General features: G+C 42.3%; 1 protein-coding gene across 4 annotated transcripts in view; it reads left to right on the top strand.

The window, feature by feature from the left end:
* The window catches only part of EGFR (epidermal growth factor receptor), a 193315-nt gene extending 168304 nt beyond the window's left edge, over window positions 1-25011 (top strand). Inside the window, exons 21-28 of one of the 4 annotated variants that reach the window (XM_070496260.1) lie at window positions 13901-14056; window positions 14992-15067; window positions 18380-18526; window positions 19948-20045; window positions 21622-21789; window positions 22161-22208; window positions 22966-23068; window positions 23927-25011. In XM_070496260.1, coding sequence (XP_070352361.1) covers window positions 13901-14056; window positions 14992-15067; window positions 18380-18526; window positions 19948-20045; window positions 21622-21789; window positions 22161-22208; window positions 22966-23068; window positions 23927-24288 — 1158 coding nt within the window. In that variant the 3' untranslated portion in view covers window positions 24289-25011. Of the gene's footprint in view, window positions 1-13900; window positions 14057-14991; window positions 15068-17494; window positions 17626-18379; window positions 18527-19947; window positions 20046-21621; window positions 21790-22160; window positions 22209-22962; window positions 23069-23926 lie in introns of those variants that run through there. The other 3 variants (XM_044761435.2, XM_044761434.2, XM_070496355.1) reach the window with 3 other exon arrangements.
* Window positions 25012-26454: the final 1443 nt, after the last annotated feature.

Raw genomic sequence — 26454 nt, 5'->3', positions numbered from 1 at the left:
GATTATCTAAGGCAGGAAACCGGAAGTCTTGCCCTGCCTCCCCAGGAAGTCTCTATTACCTGCTTTATTTGTTTAATTTTCTTTTTAACACATGTTGCTACCTGGGAAGATCTAGTTTATTTACTTCTTTACTTGAGTTTCTGCCCACCTGCCCCCACAGGGAGGTGAGCTCTGTAAGAGTGGTGTCCTGGCTGCATGTCCACCACGGGCAGGGCTTCCAGAACTCTGCACACCCCTGGCAGCTTCTCTTGACTGCTTCATGAGGCCCAGTTCACCAGAGGGTGCCCAGGCATTTAGCACATCTTCTCTAATTATCTCGGGTCAATTTGCAGCCCCACAAAAGTGACTTTTCGTGTAAAGGGGCACATAGCCTCAGTAAGTTTTGCCCAGAACAGAACTGGGCTTATGACTCCAGTGGACTATAGATTGAAATCTCGATTCTGGCATTAATTAGCCATGTGACCTCAGGCAAGTTGCTAAATCGTTTTGCACCTAGTCTCTTTGGCTATAAAGGGGATTCTGCCATCTGTCTTCCCAGGTAGTGAGGACGACACCAGTCAGCCTTCATGAAGCTCCCTACCAGAGGTCCCAGCACACAGCCGGTGCTCACTAAATGTTTCCTTCCTCTGCTTCTTTCCCCACATTTTGGCTGAATTACGTTAGATTAATGACTAAAATCTAAGCCTCTCCTGTTTCTGGCTCTTCTCTTGTTCCTGAGCTTTTTCTCTCTCTCTCTTGCAATCTTACATTCAAGTCTGCCTGACCACTGGTGTCTGCACTGTGGAAGTTTATTTGACCCCCAAAATCAGCCTTCTAAAAGCATGATAAAAAAAATACAAAAACCTAAAAGAGACAGTTCCCACCGCAAGAATTCAGCTTCACCTGCGCCCTGTTTAAGTATGAGTTACCAAAGTTTCTGAATTGAGTTTCCAGGACCTGAAAGTCTTCCAGGATAGTCTCTATCTAATATTACTCCCAGTTTCAACCTGTTACTTAAATCTACTGTCCTGCCTGTTGTACTTGGTTTAGCCTTACTTTGATTTGAAGTCCTTCTACATTGTGGCTGTGAGCTTGTCTGTGATAGCTTTGCTTTCTAATTCACAAAAGAAACCTTGTTCCACTGTAGTTGAATAGCTGCTTTTGAATAGCTATAGTGATGGAGTGTCTATCCCTAGAGGGAAAGGAAAATAATGGTTTTCTCAATTGTAAAGAGAGAAATTTGTTCTTGGGCTAGTGACTATTTATCTAAGTATTAAACAATTTCCTTTTTAAAAGTTAGAAATGAAACTACGCAGAAACACTTAGTGGCTGACCAGACACTAAACTCCTGGCATTTTCAAAGTGAGATTTATTGATTTATGAATGTCCTGCGTTGTTCACAAATGCATGGACTCTCTTGGGAAGTTTGCTAAATATTGATGGAAAGCTGGCCACTGTTATGCAAGTTTATTGTCCTGGCTAAAGTGCTAAGATGGCAAACAAAATTATATCACCCAAGAAAAAGGAAAAAGAAAAAAACATATATAGGTAGCCTAGGAAAGAAATCAGGCTGGGATGGGGAGAACAGAAGAGAGCCACACCACTGCCTTAACGTACGCTGTGAAAATGGATTCTGTTCTCAGGACTCAGGAGCTGTGGAGACGTCACCTACGTACCAATCAGAAAGATCAAGATCATCACTTCTTAAATTCCTGCTTTGCAGGGTCAGAGATGGGTCTCACTCCCTGGGCATAATTTAGTTGCTTCAGATAGCGTATCCACTCTTTCTGGCTACATAAGCCAGCTAGTGAACCCTCAAATATATTAGATGGCACAATAATGTCATAAAATGTTCGAATCCAAAAGATGCTATCATCAGTTCAGTTTGGAAAACATTGCTACTGTGTCACACTCCTCCCCTCAGCGCTCACAGTGCACATTATTGCAAAGTCCTACAATAAATGAAGCTGTCTAGACTGTGAGTAATCTAACATTTTCCCAAACTTTTTTGGACAACAGAGCTTTCTTATCACCTAACCCAGATTAAGATCTCACAGAATTGAGTTTTTAGGTGAATAATATAAGTTTAAAGTCCCTGAGACCAGGCCCTGGCAAGAGGAGGGAGAGGATCCCAGAAAGAAACTGATTTATGGGCATCATTCTCTGACCACAAATTTATAAGCACCAAACTGTGCTTAGTTCAATCTGTAAGAGAAAAATAATGACAAACTTCAAAAAATTTTGGTTCAAAAGATCCATTTTTCAAGTACGCAGGATACATAGTTTAGTCTAAGTTCATTTGAAAAAGCCCCAGGTGTTTTCATTATTGACGCACTAATAAGAATTATCAGTGCACGTGAGCAGCTAAAAGGAGAGGAGATGAGACCAGCTGAGCCGTCCTTGGGTTATCATGTCCAGGTGAGGGATAGGGAACCTATCACTCCACTGTGATGTAGAACATTCCAGGCCACTTGTATTAGTTCTTGGTGCCATGTCATGAGACCCATGTTGACAAATGTTTGTGTACTCATAATAGATGAGCAGGCATGTGAGAGAGTGAAAATCATGCTGGATGAGGAACTAGAAAAGGAGCTGCGGTGCATTAGTCTAAGTAGGCTGCTGCGGAGAGAAGACACTGGCTCTTCTGTGAGCTTCAAGTGCATAACTTCCTGTGTAGGTCCCAGCTGGCCTCCAGCCTTCACTGCCCAAGTTAGTTCCCTCATCCCCATGGCTTTTCTGTTCCAGGTCAGGATTCATGAAGGTGAGGTCCGAGGGACAGCCACCACCCCACTAACTGTGCTGCCCCAGGGTAGTGATTCAGCTCCGGCCCTCAACTCCCATCCACAGGGGCCAGAGAGGATGATTTCTGAGAGCTACTCACCTTCAAAGCAGACACTTCTGTAAATACCAAGGCAACAAGACAGAGGACAGGTGACAGAGCCAACGGCAGATCCAATTACCAGATATTTTAGCAATTTGGATTATTTTTTTATTTTATTCTTGTATTGTTCCACTAAAGATCACCGTTGAACTTTATCAGCCTAAATGATCACTTTACAGTATGTCATTAAAAAGCCAAAATTTGCTATGCTTTTATAGCATATTCATCAACTTTTAGACATCTCATGGGTTATTTCTTGAGTGTTTATCTGCCAGTGTTATGTATCCTGTGAAATATAAGACAACATTTCTTATATTCCCAAACTTACAAAACTAGTAGGGGAAACAGATCCATACCGAGCTCACAGTGCAGCAGGAAATGAGTGGGTCACAGCAGGAGAGCTACAGGCGAGGAGGACCAGGCTCCCGAAGGCTGTAGGGAAAGTCACACGGGGACCAGCAAAGTGGGCTAAGTCTGTCAGTCAAGTGCAGGGTACTGGGAAGACAGCAGTGGTCAAGAACCCTGGGCTGTGGCTGTGAGTGACAGGTCCAACCCTGTCCTAGTGGGCCATCTGAGGGGTGACACAAAGTAAGAGGTGGCCAACGCACTGGAGTGAGAGCACAGAGTAGGCTGTGGCCAAGAAATGCCTAAGGGCCACGGAAGAGTGAGGACAGCAGCAAGGAGCCTGGGCCGGGGAGGTAGAGGGGAGACCCCGCAGGGCTCTGCAAGCCCAGCCAAGGAGATGGCTGCATCTCAAAAGCAAAGGGCACCACTTAGGAATTTATTCATGATCAGACTTTTTTGGGAAGTGTAACAGTAGTCTAAACAAGGCATGGGGTAGCCTGATTCAAGGTCATGGCAAAAGGGACAGAGAAGAAAGGAGGGATTTAGCATTTAGGAGGAAATGATGACAATCACCAGCACCTACGGAGGATTTTTTTTGGTGATTGCCACGGCAAGATTACTTTTTAGTCTTTTCTTTTTTTTCTTTTTTTAATTGCAGTAACGTTAGATATAACATTATATAGCTTTTAGATGTACATCATAATAATTTCGAATTCTATGTAGATTACATCATGTTTACCACCCAAAAACTAATTATAGTCCATCCCCTCACATGTGAGCTTAATCACCCCCTTTGCCCTCCCCTTCCCCATGGTAACCACAAATCCAATCTCCATTCTATGTGTTTCTCGTTGTTTTTATCTTCTACTTAGGAGTGAAATCATACGGTATTTGACTTTCTCCCTCTGACTAATTGCACTCAGCTAATACCCTCAAGGTCCATCCATGTTGTCACAAATGGCCGGATTTCATAATTTCTTATAGCTGATTATTATTCCATTGTGTATAAACACCACATCTTCTTTATCCATTTGTCCCTTGATGGGCACCTAGGTTGCTTCCAAGTCTTGGCAATTGTGAATAATGCTGCGATGAACATAGGTGTACATGTGTCTTTATGCCTTTTCATTTTCAAGTTCTTTGGATAAATACCCAGCAGTGGGATAGCTGGATCATATGGTAGATCTATTCCTAATTTTCTGAGGACACTCCATACTGCTTTCCAAAGTGGCTGCACCAGTTTGTACTCCCACCGGCAGTGTACAAGGGTTCCCTTCTCTCCACATCCGCTCCAACACTTGTTCTTTCCTGTCTTGTTAATTATAGCCATTCTGACCAGAGTGAGGTGATACCTCATTGTAGTTTTGATTTGCATTTCCCTGATAGCTAATGATGTTGAGCATCATATGCCTGTTGGCCATCCGTATATCTTCTTTCGAGAAATCTCTGTTCAGATCTTTTGCCCATTTTTTAACTGAGTTGTTGGTTTTTTTCTTGTTGAAATGTATGAGTTCTTTGTATATTTTGGATATTAACCCCTCATCTCATATATGGTTTGCAAATATCTTCTCCCAATTATTAGGTTGTCTTCGATTTGGTGATGGTTTCCTTTGCTGTGCAGAAGCTTTTTAGTTTGATCTAGTCCCATTTGTTCGTTTTTTTTTTTCCCTTGCCCGGTCAGACATGGGACTTGAAAATATGCTGCTAAGACCAATGTCAAAGAGCGTACTGTTTTCTTCTAGAAGTCTCACAGTTTCAGGTCTTACATTCAAGTCTTTAATCCATTTTGAGTTGATTTTTGTGCGTGGTGTAAGGGAATGGTCTAGTTTCATTCTTTTGCATGTGGCTGTCCAGTTTTCCCAACACCATTTATTGAAGAGACTCTCCTTTCTCCATCGTATGCTCTTGGCTCCCTTGTCAAATATTAGCTGTTCATATGTGTGGACTTATTTCTGGGCTCTCTATTCTGTTCCATTGATCTGTCTGTTTTTGTGCCAGTACCATGCTGTTTTGGTTACTGTGGCTTTGTAGTATATTTTGAAATCAGGGAATGTGATACCTCCAGCTTTGTTCTTTTTTCTCAGGAATCCTTTGGTTATTCAGGGTCTTTTGTTGTTCCATATAAATTTTAGGATTCTTTGTTCTATTTCTGTGAAAAATATTGTTGGAACTTTGATAGGGATTGCGTTGAAGCTATAGATTGCTTTAGGAAGTATGGACATTTTAACGATGTTAATTCTTCCAATCCAAGAGCACAGAATATCTTTCCATTTCTTTGTGTCTTCGATTTCTTTCAACAGTGTTTTATAGTTTGTGGTGTACATCTTTCACCTCTTGGGTTAAGTTTATTCCTAGGTATTTTATTCTTTTTATTGCAATTGTAAATGGGATTGTATTCTTAATTTCTCTTTCTGCTACTTGGTTGTTAGTGTATAGAAATGCAACTGATTTTTGTACATTGATTTGTATCCCGTGACTTGACTGTATTCCTTTATTGTTTCTAAAAGTTTTTTAGTGGATTCTTTAGGGTTTTCTAGTTATAAAATCATGTTGTCTGCAGAGAATGACAGTTTCACTTCTTCTTTTCCAATGTGGATCATTTTTATTTCTTTTTCTTTCCTGATTGCTCTGGCTAGAACTTCTAATACTATGTTAAGTAAGAGTGGTGACAGTGGGCATCCTTGTCTGGTTCCTGTTCTTAGAGGGATAGCTTTCAGTTTTCCTCTGTTGAGAATGATATTTACTGTGGGTTTGTCATATATGGCATTTATTATGTTGAGGTATTTTCCTTCTATTCCCATTTTATTTAGAGTTTTTATCATAAATGGATGGTGTATCCTGTCAAATGCTTTCTCTGCATCTATCGAGATGATCATGTGATTTTTATTCTTCATTTTATTAATGTGGTGTATCACGTTGATAGATTTGTGCATGTTGAACCATCCCTGCATCCCTGGAATGAAACCCACTTGATGATGAGGTATGATCTTTTTAATGTATTGTATTCGATTTGCTAGTATTTTGTTGAGGATTTTTGCATCGATATTCATCAGTGATATTGGCCTGTAATTTTCTTTTTTGTGTTGTCCTTGTCTGGTTTTGGTATCAGGATAATGTTGGCTTCATAGAATGAGTTAGGAAGCCTCCCCTCCTCTTCAATCTTTTGGAAGAGTTTGAGAAGGATGGGTATTAAGTCTTCTTTGAATGTTTGGTAGAATTCACCAGGCAAGCCATCTGGTCCTGGACTTTTATTTTTTGGGAGGTTTTTGATTGCTGTTTTGATCTCCTTACTGGTGATTGGTCTATTCAAATTCTCTACTTCTTTGGTCCAGTTTTGGAAGGTTGTATGTTTCTAAGAATTGATCCATTTTTTCCAGATTATTGGATTTGTTGGCATATAGCTTTTCATAGTATTCTCTTATTATCTTTTGTATTTCTGAGGTGTCCATTGTAATCTCTCCTCTTTCATTTCTGATTTTATTTATTTGAGCCTTCTCTCTTTTTTTCTTGATGAGTCTAGCTAAGGGTTTGGCAATTTTGTTTATCTTTTCAGTGAACCAGCTCCTGGTTTCATTAATTTGTTTCTATTGTTTTTTTAGTCTCAATTTTGTTTGTTTCTGCTCTGATTTTTATTATTTCCTTCCTTCTACTGATTGGGCTTTGTTTGCTGTTGTTTGTCCACCACCTTTAGATGCACTTTTAGATTGTCTATTTGGGATTTTTCTTCTTTGTTAAGGTATGCCTGAATTGCTATAAACTTCCCTTGTAGAACCACTTTTGCTGTATCCCACAGATTTTGGTGTGTCGTATTTTCATTTTCATTTGTCTCCAGGAATTTTTTTATTTTTCCTTTGATCATTGACCCAATCATTATTCAATAGCATTTTGTTTAATCTTGACATTTTTGTGGCTTTTCTTGTTTTCTTCCTGTAGTTGACTTCTACTCTCGTACCTTTGTGGTCAGAAAAGATGTGTGGTATTATTTTGATCTTCTCAAATTTATTGAGACTTGTTTTGTGGCCCAATATGTGATCAATCCTGGAGAATGTTCCATGTGCATTTGAAAAGAATGCATATTGTGTGGTGTTTGGATGACGTGTTCTATATTTATCTACTAAGTCCATCTGGTCAAATGTGTCATTTAAGGCTAGTGTCTCCTTATTGATCTTCTGTTTGGATGATGTATCCAATGGTGTAAGTCGAATGTTAAAGTCCCCTACTATTATTGTTACTATTTCTCCTTTTATGTCTGTTAATAGTTGCTTTATATATTTAGGTGCTCCTATATTGGGTGCATAGATATTTACAAGTGTTATATTTTCTCGTTGGATTGTTCCCTTTATCATTATGTAGTGCCCTTCTTTGTCTCTTGTTACAGTTTTTGTTTTAAAGTTTATTTTGTCTGATTTAAGTACTGCTACCCCTGCCTTCTTTTCTTTTCCGTTTTCATGGAATATCTTCTTCCATCCTTTCACTTTCAGTTGGTGAATGTCTTTAGGTCTGAAGTGTGTCTCTTGTATGCAGCATATACATGGGTCTTGTTTTTTTATCCAATTGACCACCCTATGGCGTTTGATTGGAGCATTTAGTCCATTGACGTTTAAAGTAGCTAGTGATAAATATGTATTTGTTGCCATGTTGTTACTTTTTTTTTTTCTGGGTGTTTTAGTACTTCTTCTCTGTTCCTTTCTTTTTCTCTTGCTCTCTTCCCTTGTGGTTTGATGACTTTGTTTAGTAATATGTTTGGTTTCTTTTGTCTTACTTTTTTGCTTACTTACAGGTTTCTGATTTGTGATTACCGTGAGGATTCTATTTAATATTCTGTGTATATAACAGTCTATATCGAGTTGATAAACTCTTTAGCTCGACCTTTTTCTAAAAGCTCTAGTTTTTCACTCCCCTCCTCCCACATTTTATGTTTTTGAAATCATATATTGTCTCTTGTTTAGTGTGTGTCTATCCATTACCCTCTTCTCATTGAAATAGGTGATTTTAGTATATTTGTCTTTTAACCTTCATATTCTCTTCATAGGTAGTTGATCTGCTACCTTTACTATATTTTTACCTCTGCAAGAGATTTTATTGCCTGGTTTTTTTATAATTTTTTTTTTATCTCTATTTGTGGTCATTGCTCTCCCACTTAAATAAGTCCCTTCAGCATTTCTTGTAGAACTGGTTTCTTGGTGATAAACTCCTTTATTTTTTGCTTGTCTGGGAAGCTCTTTATTTCTCCTTCCATTCTGAATGACAACCTTGATGGATAGAGTCTTCTTGGCTGTAGGTTTTTTTCTTTGAGTGCTTTAAATATGTTGTGCCCGTCTCTTCTCGCCTGTAGGGTCTCGGCTGTGAAGTCTGCTGATAGCCTGATGGGCTTCCCTTTATATGTCACTTGTGGCCTTTCTCTTGCTGCTTTTAGGATTCTCTCTTTATCTTTTATTTTGGACATTTTAATTATAATATGTCTTGGTGTGGACCTCTTTGGGCTTATCTTGTTTGGAGCTCTCTGTGCTTCCTGTACTTGGATATCTGTTTCCTTCCTTAGGTTAGGAAAATTTTCATCTATTATTTCCTCAAATAAATTTTCTGCCCCTTTGTCTCTCTTTTCTCCTTTTGGGACACCTATAATCTGAATGTTAGCATGCTTGATATTGTCCCAGAGTTCCCTTAGACTGTTCTCATTCTGTCTAATTCTTTTCTTCTTTTTTCTGTTAAGCTTGGGTGATTTCCTGTATTCTTTCATCTAGCTCACTGATCCATTCTTCTGCATCCTCTACTCTGCTATTGAGTCCCTCTAGTGAATTTTTCATTTTTGGTATTGTATTCTTTATTTCTGATTGGTTCCTTTTTCTATTTTCCAGTTCTTTGCTGATGAGCTGACTGTGGTCATCCAGTCTTCTCCCAATATCTGTGAACATCCTTATGATATTTTGTTTGAACTCTTTGTTGAGTAGGTTACTTGTTTCTGTTTCATTTAGTCCTTTTTCTGGGGTTTTGTCCTGTTCCCTTGCTTGGAAATTGTTCCTTTGTCTCCTCATTATACCTCTTTCTCTGTGCTTATTTCTATGTATTAGGTGAGTCTGCTATGTCTCCTGATCTTGGAGAAGTGGCCTTATGTATGAGATGCCTTATGAGGCCCAGCAGTGTGCTTCCCTTTTATCACCAGACCAAATGATCCAGGATTGACCCCTTTGTAGGCTACTTGTGTCCTTCTGCTGTGGCAGGGTTGCTCTTCCTGCAGGGACCCAGGGAGTCTAGTCTTTCCTTCCCTGGCCAGCTGTTTGTAAATCTGGTTTGGGGAGCCTCAGCACTGTTGGCTACAAAGTCTATCAGCACAGTCCTGTTTCAGTTTTCCTCTTTACTGGGTGGTACCCAGTGTAGCTGGTTGCTAGGCTTAGGGGCCTAGAGTTGTGATAGGCCTCAGGCCTACAAGGCTGTGGTCACGTCTCTTAGGAGTGCAGCTGAATGGCACTGGGCCCAGGCACGGGAGCACTCAATTGTTTCAGGCTTTGGAAGGTGGGGCTGATCCTTTTTACGGCTATTGTGAAACACAGGTCTTCTGCCACTGATAAGCCTCACTCCCCACAGGGCCACACACACTATCAACACTGTCCTGGTCCATGCACACTTCTCAACCCCCTGGAGCATACCCTGATGCCACACTGCAGAGGCCCCCACCTCTCCACCAATGCCCCCCACAGTTCACCTGGTCCTCACACAGGCCCTGCCCCACAGAGGTGGACACACTCGCCTGCCTGTAGAGGATCAAGGCACTCAGTCATTGCAGGCTGAAAAGTAGCCTGAGGGCTTGCTATTGGGTGGGGCTGGTCCCTAGGATGGGCTGCCTGCCCTGGCTGAACTGGATTAAATCTGTGCTCTAGTGGGTGTGGCAGACCCCTGGGAAAACAGGCCAAGGGAAGAACTTCAGTGGCGCCCACTGGGGTCTGTGTCAGCACACCTGGACCAGATCAGAACAATGGCCCCCACCAATGTCTCAGTCCCTATGCAGGACTCTTGCTGGGCACCATCTAAGTGCTCTGTATGGGTTAACTCATTTAACCTCTGGTTAGCCCATTTTACACATAGGGAAACTGAGGCACAGGTGTTTAAGTAACAAGGTCTCAAGCTAGTAAGTAGCAAAATCAGGATTTGACCCCAGGCAACTGTGTTCCCAAGTGTGTGCTCTTCACCAGGACTCAATATCACAGCTCATGGTGGAACCCAAAGCCAGTGAGCCTAGCTGTCCTCTGCCCCTGCACAGTAGGATGTTGGTGCTACACAATCTCTGTCTGCAAATAGGAAATCCAGATAATTTCTTGCCTCTTCTGAGGGCAGGGGCTTAATAGTGGGTAACCCATGCCATTGACTTTACTCTGTCAAAACCATCTGCCAATCTGTCCACCTCCTACTTTCTGCCACTTCCGTGTTCACTAAGTCAGCACTCACCCAGACTTCTCCATGTGGTGGTTTATAAAATAGAATAGAAATGGAGCCCATTGCCGCCTCTCACTCTGGACTCCTCCCAAGAGTTGTAGCATGTTGCAGCCCCTGGGAAAACAGAGCCCGTAAATGTCAACCCGACCACCCCCAGTCCTTTCTTCTTCCGTCGGTGTTGTGCCAGAAAAATCTTTACAATCCCTGGGAAGCATATCCCATGTTCTCCTTTTGTACACTAAGGTTCCAGATTGGCTCTTCAAACTCCCATTTAACCTCAGTATTTCAAAAATTCATCCTAGCTGTCCTGTAGTAATTAGCAAAAGTAAATACATTAAATTAATTTAAAGTGAGGATCTCAGAGAAGAATCAGGAAATGAGTTTTCCAAGAGGCTACACTGAGGCTTATGCTGATATTGCTCCCTGTGGTGTCTCTATTTAGATTCTGAGAGTTCATGAGCAAAATCACTGCTCTTATCTTCAGTGACTGGTTAAAATATAACTCTGCTGGGCACTGAGATGGCCTTTCAAACTGCGTCTATAGTGTGGGACAGAGACTGATGAATAGAGTCTTATCTAAATTCAAATGGTCTAATCTCTTTGTCCCCAAATTATCTCTGATTTAAACCCCTCTGGCCGATTAGCTGTGTGCTCCGGAATATGTAAACCGCTCTTTGCTCTGCTTTCCCAAGCCATCTCTGAAGACTGATGTTCTGAGAAAACATCACAGTTTATTCCAGTTGCTTTGATCCTTTAAAGATCCTAGGGGTATGGGAAGTGGGTTGTGGGTTGAGTTCAGTTCGATTTATTAGATTTACACGACAACATGAACTTAGCAGCACAGGGCCAAGGTGCTGGGGTGTTGGGTTTTGGGGGGGGGGGGGGTTTGGCATCCCAAGTAGCCTTTGGGCCAACAGGTGAGTTTCACTTGGAGGTCCCAGCAGGAAATTAAGGACAGAGTCCCGATGGCACTCGGAGGACTTGGTCTGTGAAGCATCATCCCAGACTCTGGACCCTCAGGGTTGGCTCTCAAAGCAGTCTTGTGGCTGCCAGGACTGCCAGCACCAAAAGAGGCTTCTAAACAGATGTGTTTGAAATGCCTGGCACATCATCAGTGCTCAGAACTGTCAGTTGCTACTGTCATTCATTCATTCCTTCATTCATTCTTCAACAAACTTTTGTAAAAATGGGTTCAGTGTACCAGATTCTCTTTTAGGCATTTATAGAGGCAAAATGAAAGTTAGTGATGGTGGTTAAATGAAGCTGGAAATGCCCTCTGAAGTCCTCCTTGTGGGTTTAATGAACTCACAAACAACAGGAATTTTAAATAAAGGGAGAGGGTGACTAGTTCCTGTGTGTAGGGACTTAAGTGTATTACTCTATGTATGTGAAACACCTGCACAACACCTATCAGAGAGGCAGTCTTTAGGAAATGTGTGATGAAGCAATGAATGAAAGAGATACAGGGTGGCAGGAAAGAGAGAAAGCAAGGGTAAGAGAGAAATACAGAGAGAGAGGGTGAGAGAAGGATGGAGAGAGAAAGAAAGGAGAGAACAATGAGCTAATACAGCCTGGAATGCAGATGGTGGATCCAACCAGGCAAGAGGCCAAGCATAATTAACCTTTCTGAAGGGATGAGAGTACATCATAGTCAATAAATGGAGGTCTTGATCTTTTATAAGAGGCGGGGGACCAAGCACAGAAAAGTCAGGGTCCCAGGAATCACAGGGAGACTGACGTTGATGAGAGGAGCCCCCTGTGAAAAACAGACCTTGAAGGCTAATTCTTGTCAGTGTCTTTATAAGATCTTACTTTCCTATGCTGGCTAGTTTTGCTCCAGAAAGAAAAATTTTAAAATTTTACTCTGATATGACAAGCCAACTAATAATTTTCAGCTAATATCTATGCAAAAGGAAGCAAAGAATTTGCCAGAAAATTTGGGATCCATCATTTTCTACAGCTCCTTCCTGCAGTTGCACAGAACAGAGATTTCTGCACAACTACAAAAAAGCTAGAGGGTAAAGCCGGGTGGGTTAAACCCATTTGTTTCCATTTTGTACATTTCAATAAGCACTTCCCTGGTGCCTGATCTTTGCTGGAGAGCTCATGAGTGTCAGCTGTGAAGGAAATTGGAAATATGGTTACCTCTCCTGGCTTGAGAGAGGAGGGGTGCATTTGTGAGTAGGTGGGAGAGGATGTGGTACAAACAGTATCAGATGTCTGCAGAATCTGATGCCCTTCTCCCGCCCCCCAGCTTCTCCTGCCTGCCAGTCTGGCCCTGCACAGAGGTGAGGACTGCCAAGCTCATGTCAATAGGTTGAAGCTTGATAGGGTCCAAGGGAGCTTGGCTCAGCTAGGCAGACATCAAATGAGGAGGAGTAGAGGCCAGAAGTGACCCTTGCCTGCCAGCAGGGAGGAAGTGCACACGACAAAGACACCAAGAAGGCTTTGGGCAAGGACTGGAGTTGGGGATAATATTTCTGGAAATTCACTATGAGTCTGGCACTGTGCTAGGTGCTTTTCAAATATCGTTTCTTTCTTTCTCTTAGAGTAGTGATTCTGATTACAACAGAATTATGGAGACAGCCAGAGAGATCATGTGGAGTGGCTTCTTGTAAAAACAAATTTAGTACCCACATGATTTCAATTAAAAAGAAAGCAAGAGAAAATAAAAATGGACAATTACCATCTTCATTGCAAGTGAATCCTGTAAGATAGTCCAGGAAAGCATGAGAGCGTGGCTTCACAACACTGAGAAGCATTGCTCTGCTCCAGCCTGGGGAGGCAAGTAACCCTCCCCACTTTACCGATTAACTAAGTGCAGAGAAGGAAAGACCCAGCAGGGGGCACAGTGGACAAGTTCCAGAGTAAAGTTTGGGCCAGGCCTCAGCCTTAGGGCAGAGCTCTTGCTCTGTCACTCTCTTCTGCTTAGTTCATCTGGGTTTGAAACTTGAGTAACTGGATGGAGAAAAGTTAATAAATCAGCAGCTGGTTCTGTCTTCATTTATTTGCCTTTCATCCGTTCAGTAGATAGTTAACTAATGTTTACAAGGTGCAAGTTACTGTGTCCATCAAGGCAGGTACACAGGTGGGCTCATAGTCCCTGACAAGGAGAAGCTCAGAGTCTGGTGGGAACATGACATCAAATCCCTGCATGTGGGCACAAGCTTCCCTGGCGCACCGTAGGGCTTGCCCTCTCCATTGAGCTCTCCAGGGGCTTCTGCCAAGCATCCCATTCCCTCACTGCATGGCTTCACGTTTCAGGGCATGAACTACCTGGAAGACCGGCGCTTGGTGCACCGTGACCTGGCAGCCAGGAACGTCCTGGTGAAAACGCCACAGCATGTCAAGATCACAGATTTTGGGCTGGCCAAACTGCTTGGTGCAGAGGAAAAAGAATACCACGCAGAAGGAGGCAAAGTAAGGAGTTGGCTTGTAGACAGGAAAACATTTTCCTGCCAGCAGACTAACTGATGTGGGGGCAATCTCAGGACATTTTGAGTGAAGTCACAGCAGCTGCCACCAACACCTGGTTCTAGCCAGTGTCTTCCTCTGGCAGTGCAAGCTGAAACTGCTTTGGGAGCAGGATTTGCTGGGAGAGTGAGTAAAGATGTTTCTGACGTGTCCAGAGGCCAAAGTCAGTAAATATGAGTTCAGCTCCATCTCCAGGTGACAGTGATGGTTAGCCAAGGTTAGGTTTCAACCTCCCCCTCCAGGATAAAGCACCCTTCAGAAGAACAGCTGGGAAATGCCACAGCTAATTTGGTGGCACACTGCTGTTGAGGACATCTCAGAAGTAGGGACAGCTCCCCATGTTGTTTCAAGAGCTCCCAAGGGTCTGGAACTCATGCTTGGCACTGGCTTCCTCCTCTCAGGCAGGCTTGGGGCTTCTCCAGGGGACTCTCTCCCAGCAGTGAGGAGGGCAGGTCTCCTGTTAGGTGCTCCGGAATGGTCTGGATCTGCTGCACCCCACTTAAGTTTCACTGTGGCCTGCATGGCTCCAAGCAGTGGCCCCTGCAAACACCCACAGACACAGGGTGGATAGGACCACAGGGCACAACCAGGGACGCCAGCTACTAGCATGTGCACCCAGCTCACCAGAACAGCCCACAGACCAGAGGTCCTCAGCTGTGATGTAAATGAAACCAGCCCTGGGGCCTAAGAGAACAGTGCTGTTCTTTGCCAGATTTAAAACCTGCTCCTCCTGCTGGGGAGGAGCACTGGGCTTGGGGGATCTGGTGGGAGGGCTTGGCTTCCCCACGTTTGTCACTTGTAATTTGTACCAACATGATTTAATTTTGTCAACAGAGGGAAGCTAATAGTTGTCTTATTACTTTATCTCTCATTATCCTAAGGTACCTATCAAGTGGATGGCTTTAGAATCAATTTTGCACCGAATTTATACCCACCAAAGTGATGTCTGGAGCTATGGTGAGTCAAAATCCTGATGCAAATGAATTTGTACTGAGGCTAAATTGGCTTGTATTGTTTGTTGATTTACATTATATGCTCTGTCATTCTAGTATTTTTCTTCTGAGACAGTGATAATGTAATAGTTGCTATCTATTATGCTAAAAACACATGACGAAGGAAATTTAGTCTACCATATAAATGTCGCTGGAGATATCAGTGAACTTGTCAAGAGAAGGTAACAGGAGGGAGAGGGAACTTGAACTTAGGAAATGTCTTTAGCTGTGAAATCAAACCAGGATTGACCTCTTGCCATGAATTTAAAGTGACCCAAAGGGAGATGACAAATCAGGCTTCATGGGGAAGAGTTTCGTGGTAGAGAAATGAGGTTTTATGATGGACTGATTCAGTGGCTATTATTTCATGTAGTGAATGGTGGTCTTTGTGTGTCGGAGAGAATGGCTTGACAAAAATGCGCTGTGAGGATGTGTCTGTGGGAAGAAAATAAGAATAGGGAAATAGTTATTGCTTCCAGTTCTAGTGAGGACCATTTCATCAGGATCCGATTGTCCATTTCGCCCTCACTGCACAGGCCTGTCCTCCGTCCTCAGGTATTTCCGTCTTCTCAAACATGCCTTTCACATTTTTGCTTCATTGCCTTTATACAAAGGATTTCCTGAGCCTACAAGGGCTTCACTGTTTGAGAAAGCATCACTAACACATTTTCAATGACTGCCGTGCTAGGCAGTTTCACCTGTATTATCACCCTCAGTCTTCACATGTCACTCAGCAGTCTGCTGAAAGCCTGCAAAACACCTTATCTGCTACATTTATTTGTGAATTATCAGCCTATCCCTACCTCCATAGAAATGTGTATTTGGGGAGAGCAATATTGACAGGAATTTCCTAGAGGAAATTAGTCATTATCACAAAACAAAATCATTCAGGATATCATCCATTTAATTTTCTTTTATAGCATTATTAACTTCCTAATATTCCAGAGGTATTGTTTTTAACTTCATGGGTCTTTGTCTGTCTCTTCTACTAGAGTGAAAGCTGTACAGAGAGATCTTTCTGAATAAGGGAAGTTTTGTATGTACCTCTGAGTGGAGCTGCCTGCAAATGATGAACTAGATAAGGAAATAAAGCTATTCTGATGCCTTTTTATTTTCAGTCATTTTCAAGCTATGTCTGCTCCCCATGAGGGATGGAAAGAAATGCATCTTTTCCCACTTCTGGATCCTGCCCAGTGTCATCTCCATTGTCACCACCCTAGCCCAAGCCACCTCTCTCCCTCATTGACCCACAGCAAGAGATCCTAATAGGTCTTTCTTCCTGTTTTGCACACTCTCATCTATTCTCCAGACACAGATGAAATATATTTTTTTACTCTATTAGACTTTTACTTCTCTGCTTAACATCCTTCTTTGGTTTTCCAAATATGTTCCAAATGAAATCTGAACTCCTAACTATGATCAATAAGGTCATGAACGGTCTGACTCCTCCTGCCTTTCCAGTATCATGTGGCTCCCTTGTCCTGTGTGCTCCAGCCAGTGTGTGCCAACTCACAGCCCAGACTTGGTCCACATTTGCTGAATAAATGAAAACTTTCTTAAATTCAGTTACTTGATACCTTTGACAACCAGTCTCAGAAAGTCAGCATCACTCTAGTGGTCGTGTGTTCTTCATTTCAGTGGAGATTGTGTTGTCAGTGATTATAATCTGCTATCCCTGGTAGTACACTGGAATTTTAGACCATGAACCTGAATTTTTTTTTTAACTTTTCGTTAAGATTATGATAGTTTACAACCATGTGAAATTTCAGTTGTACATTATTGTTAGTCATGTTGTAGGTGCACCCCTTCACCCTTTGTGCACACCCCTCACCCCCCCTTTCCCCTGGTAACCACCAATCAGTTCTCTTTGTCTATGTTTAATTTCCACCTATGAGTGGAGGCATACAGAGTTCGTCTTTCTCTATCTGGCTTATTTCATTTAACATAATACCCTCAAGGTCCATCCATGCATGAACCTGAATTTTTAGTTTAAAAAACATATCCTCTTACTCCACTTTCTAGTCTCCAGTCAAGGCAAAATATTTTAATAAATTGGGTACCTATGTATTCCATTTAGGAGTTGAAAAGAGACAGAATTCATACCACCTTCCAGTCCCACTCATAACCCACAACCAGGGACACACACTCCCCTCTCTTTGGCCATTTGTTCCCAGACCTGAAAAAGCTTTCTTTCCCATGGAAATTCATTCTGCTTGTTTAAACCTAGTTAGGTGAGACTTAATTGACCTCATAGATCTGGAAATGATATTTTCTTTCTTTCGCCAAATCCATATTGATTATATGGTGGGAAAGGATAGAAGAATCTATTTTCTTGCCCCTGGACCGTTGCTTTCCTTCATTTTCCAACCTTGCATTCTATATATTAATTCAGGTCATTCAGTTTTGGAATGGTCCTAGAAAATCCGAGCAGATCTGTGGTGATATGTATCTAGAGGCCAACTCTAAAGAAAATGGGTCATCAGACCAGTTGGAGAACAGGAAACTGCTGGGTTCCTGTTTCTGATCTCTCCCTGTGTAGTGTGGGGAGCCAGGCTCTGTTCCACTGAGGTCGTCTCTAGTGGCACCACAGGGCACCTTCGCTGTCCAGGTGGGAACAAGATCCCTAAGGCGTTTGCATGTTTCTAGAGCAGAGAATTCTATCAAAGGAGGCATGGAGATGGAAGGACCATCAGAGCTTGGAAATAGTCTGAAAAAACACCAATTCTAAAATTACTACTGCTTTGATTTTTTTAATCATGATGATTGCTTGATTTTGAAACAAAAAGTATGGAGTTTTTATGTTTATCAAAAAGAAGATAGGGCTTTTTTTGTTTCTAATTGTTTTTATTATTTAAAAACACACAGTTTATAAGCTTGATGTGTAATCTCCATCCTTCCACTTCCATAGATACAAGTTCACTTACGGTAGATGTCTGAGTGTTTAACTCCTGCTCTGTAGCATAATAATACTTAGATTATTTGAGTGGTTGTGCTGTCTTTGTTGTTATTACTAAAGTCTGCCATTTACTGGCCACTTATTATTTGCCTGGCATTGTCTGGACATTTCAGTTGTATTATCTTATTTGATCCTCACAGCCATCCTATGAGACAGATACTGACATAATCCCACTTTACAGAGAGGTAAACTGAGGCTTCCAGCAATCAAGGAAATTGCCCAATAGGTTTTTAAACATTAGAAACAGTATCAACAATGATGACTAATAACAATTTGTCATGATTATTATCAACTCATAAAGCGACTACTTCATCCTCTCAGGAGTCACCGTTTGGGAACTGATGACCTTTGGGTCCAAGCCTTATGACGGAATTCCCGCAAGTGAGATCTCAACCATCCTGGAGAAAGGGGAGCGCCTCCCGCAGCCGCCCATATGTACCATCGATGTCTACATGATCATGGTCAAGTGTGAGTGACTGTTGTGGCCATCCACACTCACACTTGCTGTGCCTGGGGAGGCACTGTTGCCCTAGCCAAACAATCAAGACTTTCCCTTCTCTAAAGAAATACTGTCACATTCTTTACGGCAAGCACTCAAGTCCAGAAACATCCGTAAATACCCCGCTCACACGTTCTTCAGGAAGCACTTGCTTGACTCATAGAGCATGGACCTGACATTTGCCCACGTTAGCAAGCAAATAAATAAAATCGAAGTCCTTCATAAGCCATTACACCAAAATATTCTATTCTCTGAGTTGCTCAGTGAAAAAGTCACCCCACATTTTAAAGCCTCTTACCAGAAAGACTGAATGTCTTTAAATGCCTAACAATGAGTAACCACGTGAGGCTAATAGAATCAACCTTTCTGCTTTAACTTAAACCTCTTAAATAGTGGAGTTATGTGAGGTCTTCTGCAGTGTAGCAAGTAAACATTTCAATCCAAGAGTGTGTCACTTGATTGACGGTACTAGTCCATAAGAATCACAAATTCAGTAGGCTCTGAAGGTGACATTACCTGTGTGTTGAGAGTTTACACAAGAAAGTAGCATAGGGAGTACGCTTGAGCCAAGTTAATGTAAATATTTAATGCCTTTCTGAACTTTAGACCACAGAGTTCATCTATTTTAACTTCCTTGCTCTGAGCTGAGGAAGCTGGAATCCATAAAGGTTACATGATTTGTCTAAGGTCACATAGCATTCTGGCCTAAAATAGCTTGACATCGGCTGATAGAAAATAAATGGGAACCCTCATGAGGCATGAGGATTTCCAGTCAATAGTTGTTCCTCCAGTTTGTTTCATCCAGACCCACATCACTGCATAATCAAATGCACTAGCATGGTTAGCAAAAGCATTCTCCTAAGGAAGGCTCTGAAATATCCCCCTCACACTTGATGCATGAATACTGAGCATGTAGTACGATGCAAGCAACAGGGTGTTTGAGTGGAGTTCTCAAACCCCAAGGTTCTTAAAGTCTTTCTATTTCCCTAAATTAAATCTAGTTTCCATCTTCCAAGACTGCTGAGTGAATATGCATGAGACTGAATGTCAAGTGAGGGCTTTGAGAGCCTGGGCACAAGGGCACGCTACAGTCAGCACAGTTCACAAATAGCGACACATAGAGTAAAACAGTTACATCACCCAAGGTGACAGCACCAGATTGCTGGCCCTAGGAAGAGTAGGTACATAAAATTCCAGGAATGTTATTGTCATTCTGATTAAGTAATCAGTGCTAGTTTGCCAAGACTGAAAATTCTATCCCAAAGATTAGGTTTCTTCATCAATTATTTGTCTAAAAGGATCTCACCATCAATGCTTTCTTTAAGCAATGCCATCTTTGTCATTTCTTTCAAGGTTCTAATTGTACCGGTTTTCCTCATTCCTTCCCCAGGCTGGATGATAGATGCAGATAGTCGCCCAAAGTTCCGTGAGTTGATCATTGAATTCTCCAAAATGGCCAGAGACCCCCAGCGCTACCTTGTCATCCAGGTACCAGATCATAGTCTGCACTTCCAATGGGAAAAGTCCTTCTAGTGAGCATCAAATGTCACTGTGCTCTATCATGTACCAACACAGCCTCCTGCCTCTCGAGTCACGTCATTAAATCCTCAGTGCATCAGAGCAAGCCTTGGTTAAGGCACAGGCCAAATTGTGAACCAAGTGGAGTTCATTTGTGGTGCCCCCCAACTCCATTCACCATCCCCATCTGAACTCTAGTGGTGAACTCAGCCTCCCACACACACAACTCCATGTATCATATTCATATTTCAGCTAGCCAAACCCTTAGCTAGGTATGATAGAAAGCAGGGCTTGGGCGTCAGGCAAACTAGGCCTCAAATCCTAACTCTCCACTTACCACGTTAGATTAACAAAACCAAGCCCACGGGGCTGTTTTAAAGATTCAATAAAATACTGTATGTAAAATACATTGCATAGCACCTAAAGGTCTGCTTAGCAAATCCAGTGTGTGTGCATGCATGCATGTGTAGTTGGGTGGGCGGATGGCCCCACATCACCAAGCAATCACTTCTTTGACACCAGCTGGGTATTCTAAAATTCAACTCAGTTCTGACGCTATCTACCTGGAGATAGCGTCAGATCCCACAGGTTAAGAGCTCAGTCCCACAAGACTGTCCCCTCAACTTCAGATGCCAATCCCAAGTCCAAGTTGTTACCTGTGCTTCTGACCTACTGGCAGTAGATTGGAGGCTCCCATGAACCCCTCCTTGAATTCAATTAATTTGCTAGAGCAGCTCTCAGAACTCAGAAAACCTGTTTGCTCACTAGATTACTGGTTTATTATAAAAGGATATAATTCAGGAACAGCCAGATGGAAGAGATGCATAGGGCAAGATAAGGGGAAAGGATGCAGAGCTTCCATCCAGGCGCCACTCTCCCCGAATCTCCACCTGTTCACTAAGCCAGAAGCTCTCCGAACCCCATCCTTTTGGGTTTTTATGGAGGCTTCGTTACATAGTCATGATTGAGTAAACCATTGGCCATTGCCGATTGATTCAACTTCCAGCTCCTCTTCCCTCCCCAGAGGTCAAGGGGGCAGGACTGAAAGTTCCAGCCCTCTAATCACATGGTTGGCTCCCCTGGCAGCCAGCCCTCTTCTTTAGGTGTGATCCTAAAGTCACCTCGTTAACATAACAAAAGACACCTTTATAGCTCTCATTACTTAGGAAATTCCATGGGTATTAGGATCTCCGTGGTCAGAACAGTGGATGAAGACCAAATATATATTTCTCATTATAAAGCACAATATCCCAGCACCTAACAGCACAGTACACACTCAGTAAATGCTGCTGCTTCATCCCTTTCTTTTCCCTTGTAAGCTGTTTGCAGTCATTCTGGGGCTTTTAGACATCAAGAAATTTTTAATATTTTAGTTTCAGGTAGGAGGAGGGGAGGAAGCAGCTATATGTCAGAGAATCAGGGATATTTTATTATAAACTGGCAAACATACAGGCACCTGCTGACAATAGACCCCTAGCCTTATAGCCAGGAAGTGGAGTAGCATCCCACTGGATCTTTCTAATGGTCTCAAAAATCTCTGCACCAGGGGGATGAGAGAATGCATTTGCCAAGCCCTACAGACTCCAACTTTTATCGCATCCTGATGGATGAAGAGGACATGGAAGATGTCGTTGATGCCGATGAGTACCTCATCCCACAGCAGGGCTTCTTCCACAGTCCCTCCACATCCCGGACACCCCTCATAAGTTCTCTGGTATGAAATTTCACTCTCTCTCAAGCTCTGTCTACTGGTTTGAACAAATTGAGCTTTTGGAGAAAAACCCATCTAGTAGAATTCACATAGGTACAAAGAAGTAAATTTTAACCAAATGGTAAAGCCAAAATCAGTATGAATCAATTACGTGTATTAATTACTTTATTGCATTTCAACAACTGGATTGCAATCTTAGGTCCACTAAGAAACAGAATTAAATCAGAATTAAACCTAGTTTTTCTAAAGCTAATGAGTCAAGACGAAATTAAGCACCTTTAAATATATCCACTCTATGAGACCCACCTCCTGCATTCAGTGGAAATGGGTGAGAAGGTCCAAGCATGTCACAAACAACTTCAATTCTTTTCCAGAGTGCCACCAGCAATAATTCCACTGTGGCTTGCATTGATAGAAACGGGGTATGTATGAACACCTAATGAACCGGAATTAAGTAATTAAATAACAACTCCGTATCATGGCTCTATTGGACATAGAAAATGCCCCTCCTAACCCCAATAATCTTGATTTTCCTTCCTGTATTGTTTCTTCCCTGCATGGTTTCCTTGACTCCCAACCCTAAGGCCTCCAGTTAGCTATCATTTATCACAGTGTTATTCAAAATGTGATTCTTGGATCAGGAGCATCAGCATCACCTGAAAGTTTGTTAGAAATGCAAATTGTTGGGCCACTGGCCCAGACCTGGTGAGGCAGGATCTGGAGCAGTGGAGCCCAGCATCTGCATTTGAGCCAGCCTTCCAGGTGGTGCTGATGCTTGATTGCTTGAAGCCTTGATCTAGACCCACACCCACCAATGTAGAAGCCACTAGCCACATGTGGCTACTTAAAATTAAATTTTCATTAACTAAAATGAAATAAAATTTAAAATTCAGTTCCTCACACATGTGGCTAGTGGCTACTGTCTTGAAGAGCACAGATTATAGAACATTTCTGTGGTTGCAGAAAGCTCTGCTGGACAGCCCTGACCAGGGCCTGACCACTTACCCTGTGGTCTGTGGGCCAGCAGTATGGGCGTCACCCAGGGGCTTGTGCAGAAACTCAGGCCCTTCCTTAGACCCACAGTGAATCAGAATCTGCGTTTTAACGAGATCTCAGGTGATTTTTATATACGTTGAAGTCTAAGCAGCACTGACTAGAGTAACCTTTCCTCCCCAGCAGAGCTGTCCCCTCAAGGAAGACAGCTTCTTGCAGCGGTACAGCTCAGACCCCACTGGCACCGTGACTGAGGACAACATAGATGACACTTTCCTCCCGGCGCCTGGTGAGTGGCTTGCTGTAAAACAGTCATGTTCCTTAGCCTCCCCATCTGGCAGCAGCTGCCTCCATCCCCTGGTACCTAGGCTAATTGCTTCCTTCAAGTTGATCCAGAGATAGAGACTATGGCAAATTTGCAGCCATAATAAAAGGAGTAAGAGGCAGATCAATACCACACAACTGAACTTACACCACAGGTCTTTGTGTTGAGCTCAAGTCTTGTGCAGGTTGTTTGTTAGAGGTTTGTTTTTAGAATGAATCTGTAGATTTTCTAGAATTTGAAGCAAATAGCAAAGATATACTTTGTGTGTGTGTATTGAGTGTATGAGCATTATGTGAATGCATAATTATGTGTGAGCATTCTATGAATGTGTGTGTGAGATTATGTGAGTGTGTGTGTGAGCATTGTGTGAGAGTGAGTGTATGTGTGAGTGTGTGAATGTATATGAGCATTGTGTGAATGTGTGAGAGAGCATGTGTGTGTGAGTTTGTGTGTGTGTATGTGTACAACAGACTCGATCCCTGGTCTCTCTTCTGGCTCCATTCTTGGCCTGTGAAAGATGTGTTTCCCTAATCTAAGCTTTATCCCCAGTCACTCCCCACCTGCATGCACACACACGCACCTCTCAAGGCAGGCTGTCCTCTGAAAACTTTAAATTGGCAAAAGATAAATGTTCCCATTGCTTTGAGAAGTACAGAAAAGATCACAGTTTATTTTGCAGCAATAGCAAGATAGTCGTCTCCCCAGGCTTCCCTTCATCAGTTGCCTCATCGAAGAATATCCACAGGCTTCACAATGAGCCATGGAATCCTGCTTAGGATGATCCTGCTTTGCTTATTAACTCTGATTTCTGTTCAATTTCAGAGTACGTCAACCAATCCGTTCCCAAAAGGCCCGCAGGTTCTGTCCAGAACCCTGTCTATCACAATCAGCCTCTAAATCCAGCTCCTGGCAGAGATCCTCACTATCAAAATCCCCACAGCAATGCGATGGACAACCCTGAGTACCTCAACACCACCCATCCTGACTGCGTCAACAGTGTGCTCGATGGTACTGCCCTCTGGGCACAGAAAGGCAATCACCAAATTAGCCTGGACAACCCTGACTACCAGCAGGACTTCTTTCCCAAGGAAGCCAAGTCAAATGGCATCTTTAAGGGTCCTGCAGCTGAAAATGCAGAATACCTAAGGGTAGCACCACCAAGCAGTGAATTTATTGGAGCATGACCATGGAGGATAGCAAAAGCCATAACAATTCTAGACTCTTCAGCCCCGCGGGACCAAGCCACAGCAGCTACTCCTGTCCTAAGGGCCATGCTCACATTAACTGTTGGACTCATGGACTGGTTTGGCCATATTTGCTCTGATCAGCCCTTCTTTCAACCAGGAAGTGCCCTCTACTCAGATGCACTTTGGGAAGTTTCAGGGACATTCCTGGGACATTTCTTTCTCTTCAAACTGTGAGGCTTCCACAAAAGGCATCCAGAAAGAATGTTGTCCATTTGAGCGGAAGTTCGCCCTTCAATGAGGTATATTTGAAAAAAAACTAAATATATATAAAGAGTTTTATTGCTTGGGGACCTTTGGAGTTTTTGATTGTCATTACTGATTTTGTTTTCAATGGGCTTTTCCAATGAGGAAGAAGCTCGCTTGTAGCACTTGCTGCACTGAGTTGATCCAGGGCCAACTGAGACTAAGAAGCTAGGACCAGTCTTCCAGTTAACACTTGATTCCATTGGCTCTGCTTCAAGACTCCTCCATTGCAAGACAATTAAACAAACAAGAAGTCCTCCAAGTCCTGAGCAGGCCTGCTTGGTACTGTATCAAATCACGGCAGGTACAAGAGGATAAGCCACTTTGAACACTTCCTGGCAACGAAGTAACAGAGGGGGTAGAATTCTTCCTCAGACTGACTTTTATATAAATGTCTCCATGGTACTTAACTCTCCATTCGTTGAGCAGTGTTTTCTAATTATGAGACTTGTTTATTTTGCATTGTTTTAAAATTCAATATGCTTTCCCTGTCAGCAGGAGAAGATGGTACATCAACCAATAACCAAGATCAGCTCACATTTGATTCATCAGCATTCAGACCAATAGCCTTTAATTAAGATGGAACAACAATGCAAAAGTTCACACAAGGACATAGTCCCCAAATTTGAGTCTCAGAGGAAATATGTCGAGTCCTCTGGGGGTCAGGGAGCAGACATGTAGGAGACTGCAAAAAAAAAAAAGCTGCTCTTAAAACTCATTTAGCCTTCCCCGCCAAAAAGGAAATAGTTTAGGCTACTCATGGAAGATAACTTTCTTTTTAATTCACTTTGAAAGTTTTTTACTCACAGGGTGCTTTGTTCCTCCCTGGTAAGCTGCCCCCAAAGCTCCTCCGTGCCCTTTGTGAATAACAGGATCCAGGCTCTGGGGTATCTATGCAAGAACTTACAGCCCTCCCCACTGTGGGCACTTTTTACAGGGGGATATAAAGATAACATTATGTGTAGTGTGGAGTTCAAGTGGTAAATATGAAATGAAAGTTGGAAATTGATGATAATGCCTTCACAACATCTGCAGGTATATTAGAAGAAAAAAATTTTCCCTCTTAAAATAACTTCCCTATAATTGGAGGATCCAGCTAGTTAGAACAGCAACATTTTTTCTTTAGTTTTTTTAAGTTTTATTGAGGTAACATTGGTTTATAACATTGTATAAATTTCAAATGTACATCATTATATTTTGACTTCTGTATAGACTATATCGTGTTCACCACCAAAAGTCTATTTTCTGGCCATCACCATACACATGTGCTCCTTTACCCATTTCTTCCTCCCTCTACCCCTGTCCCCTCTGGGAACCACCAGTCTGTTCTCCTGTTTGTTTCTTTGTTTTATCTTCCACATGTGAGTGAAATTGTAGGGTATTTGTCTTTCTCGGTCTGACTTATTTTGCTTAGGAGAATACCCTCAAGGTAGGACACCAAAAAGAGGACACTTTTTCTAATCTGTGTGTTCCCACAACCTGACGGATTAATGGCAGTCCTTTGCAAACAGTGTTTTCAATACTCTTAGTCAACATCCACCTCATCCAGTTTATCAAGGAAGAAATGTTTCAGACAATATTTTCGGCCAATGGATGCATTCAACCACACACACATATACAAAATTTTCCTCTCGCTTTTAAATTATTTATTGACTCACGGATAGATCAGGGCCTCACAGGTTTGTTACCAAAATATTTCGTTTTGTCTCAATGGGAATATAAACTATATTCAATTCAATTCCATCACATTCTCAAATACTCTTTAGCACCTGTACTAGCCTGGCAAAGGTACTAAAAACTAAATAGAACGTAATTCCTGATTCCAAGAAATTCACAATTTAACAAAGGAAGTGGACTCAC

This window comes from Equus asinus, chromosome 1 (assembly GCF_041296235.1).
Source record: "Equus asinus isolate D_3611 breed Donkey chromosome 1, EquAss-T2T_v2, whole genome shotgun sequence".
Taxonomy (NCBI): Eukaryota; Metazoa; Chordata; class Mammalia; order Perissodactyla; family Equidae; genus Equus; species Equus asinus.
Note: the sequence above shows the minus strand (reverse complement) of the source record. Positions and strands in the feature narration are given on the sequence as shown.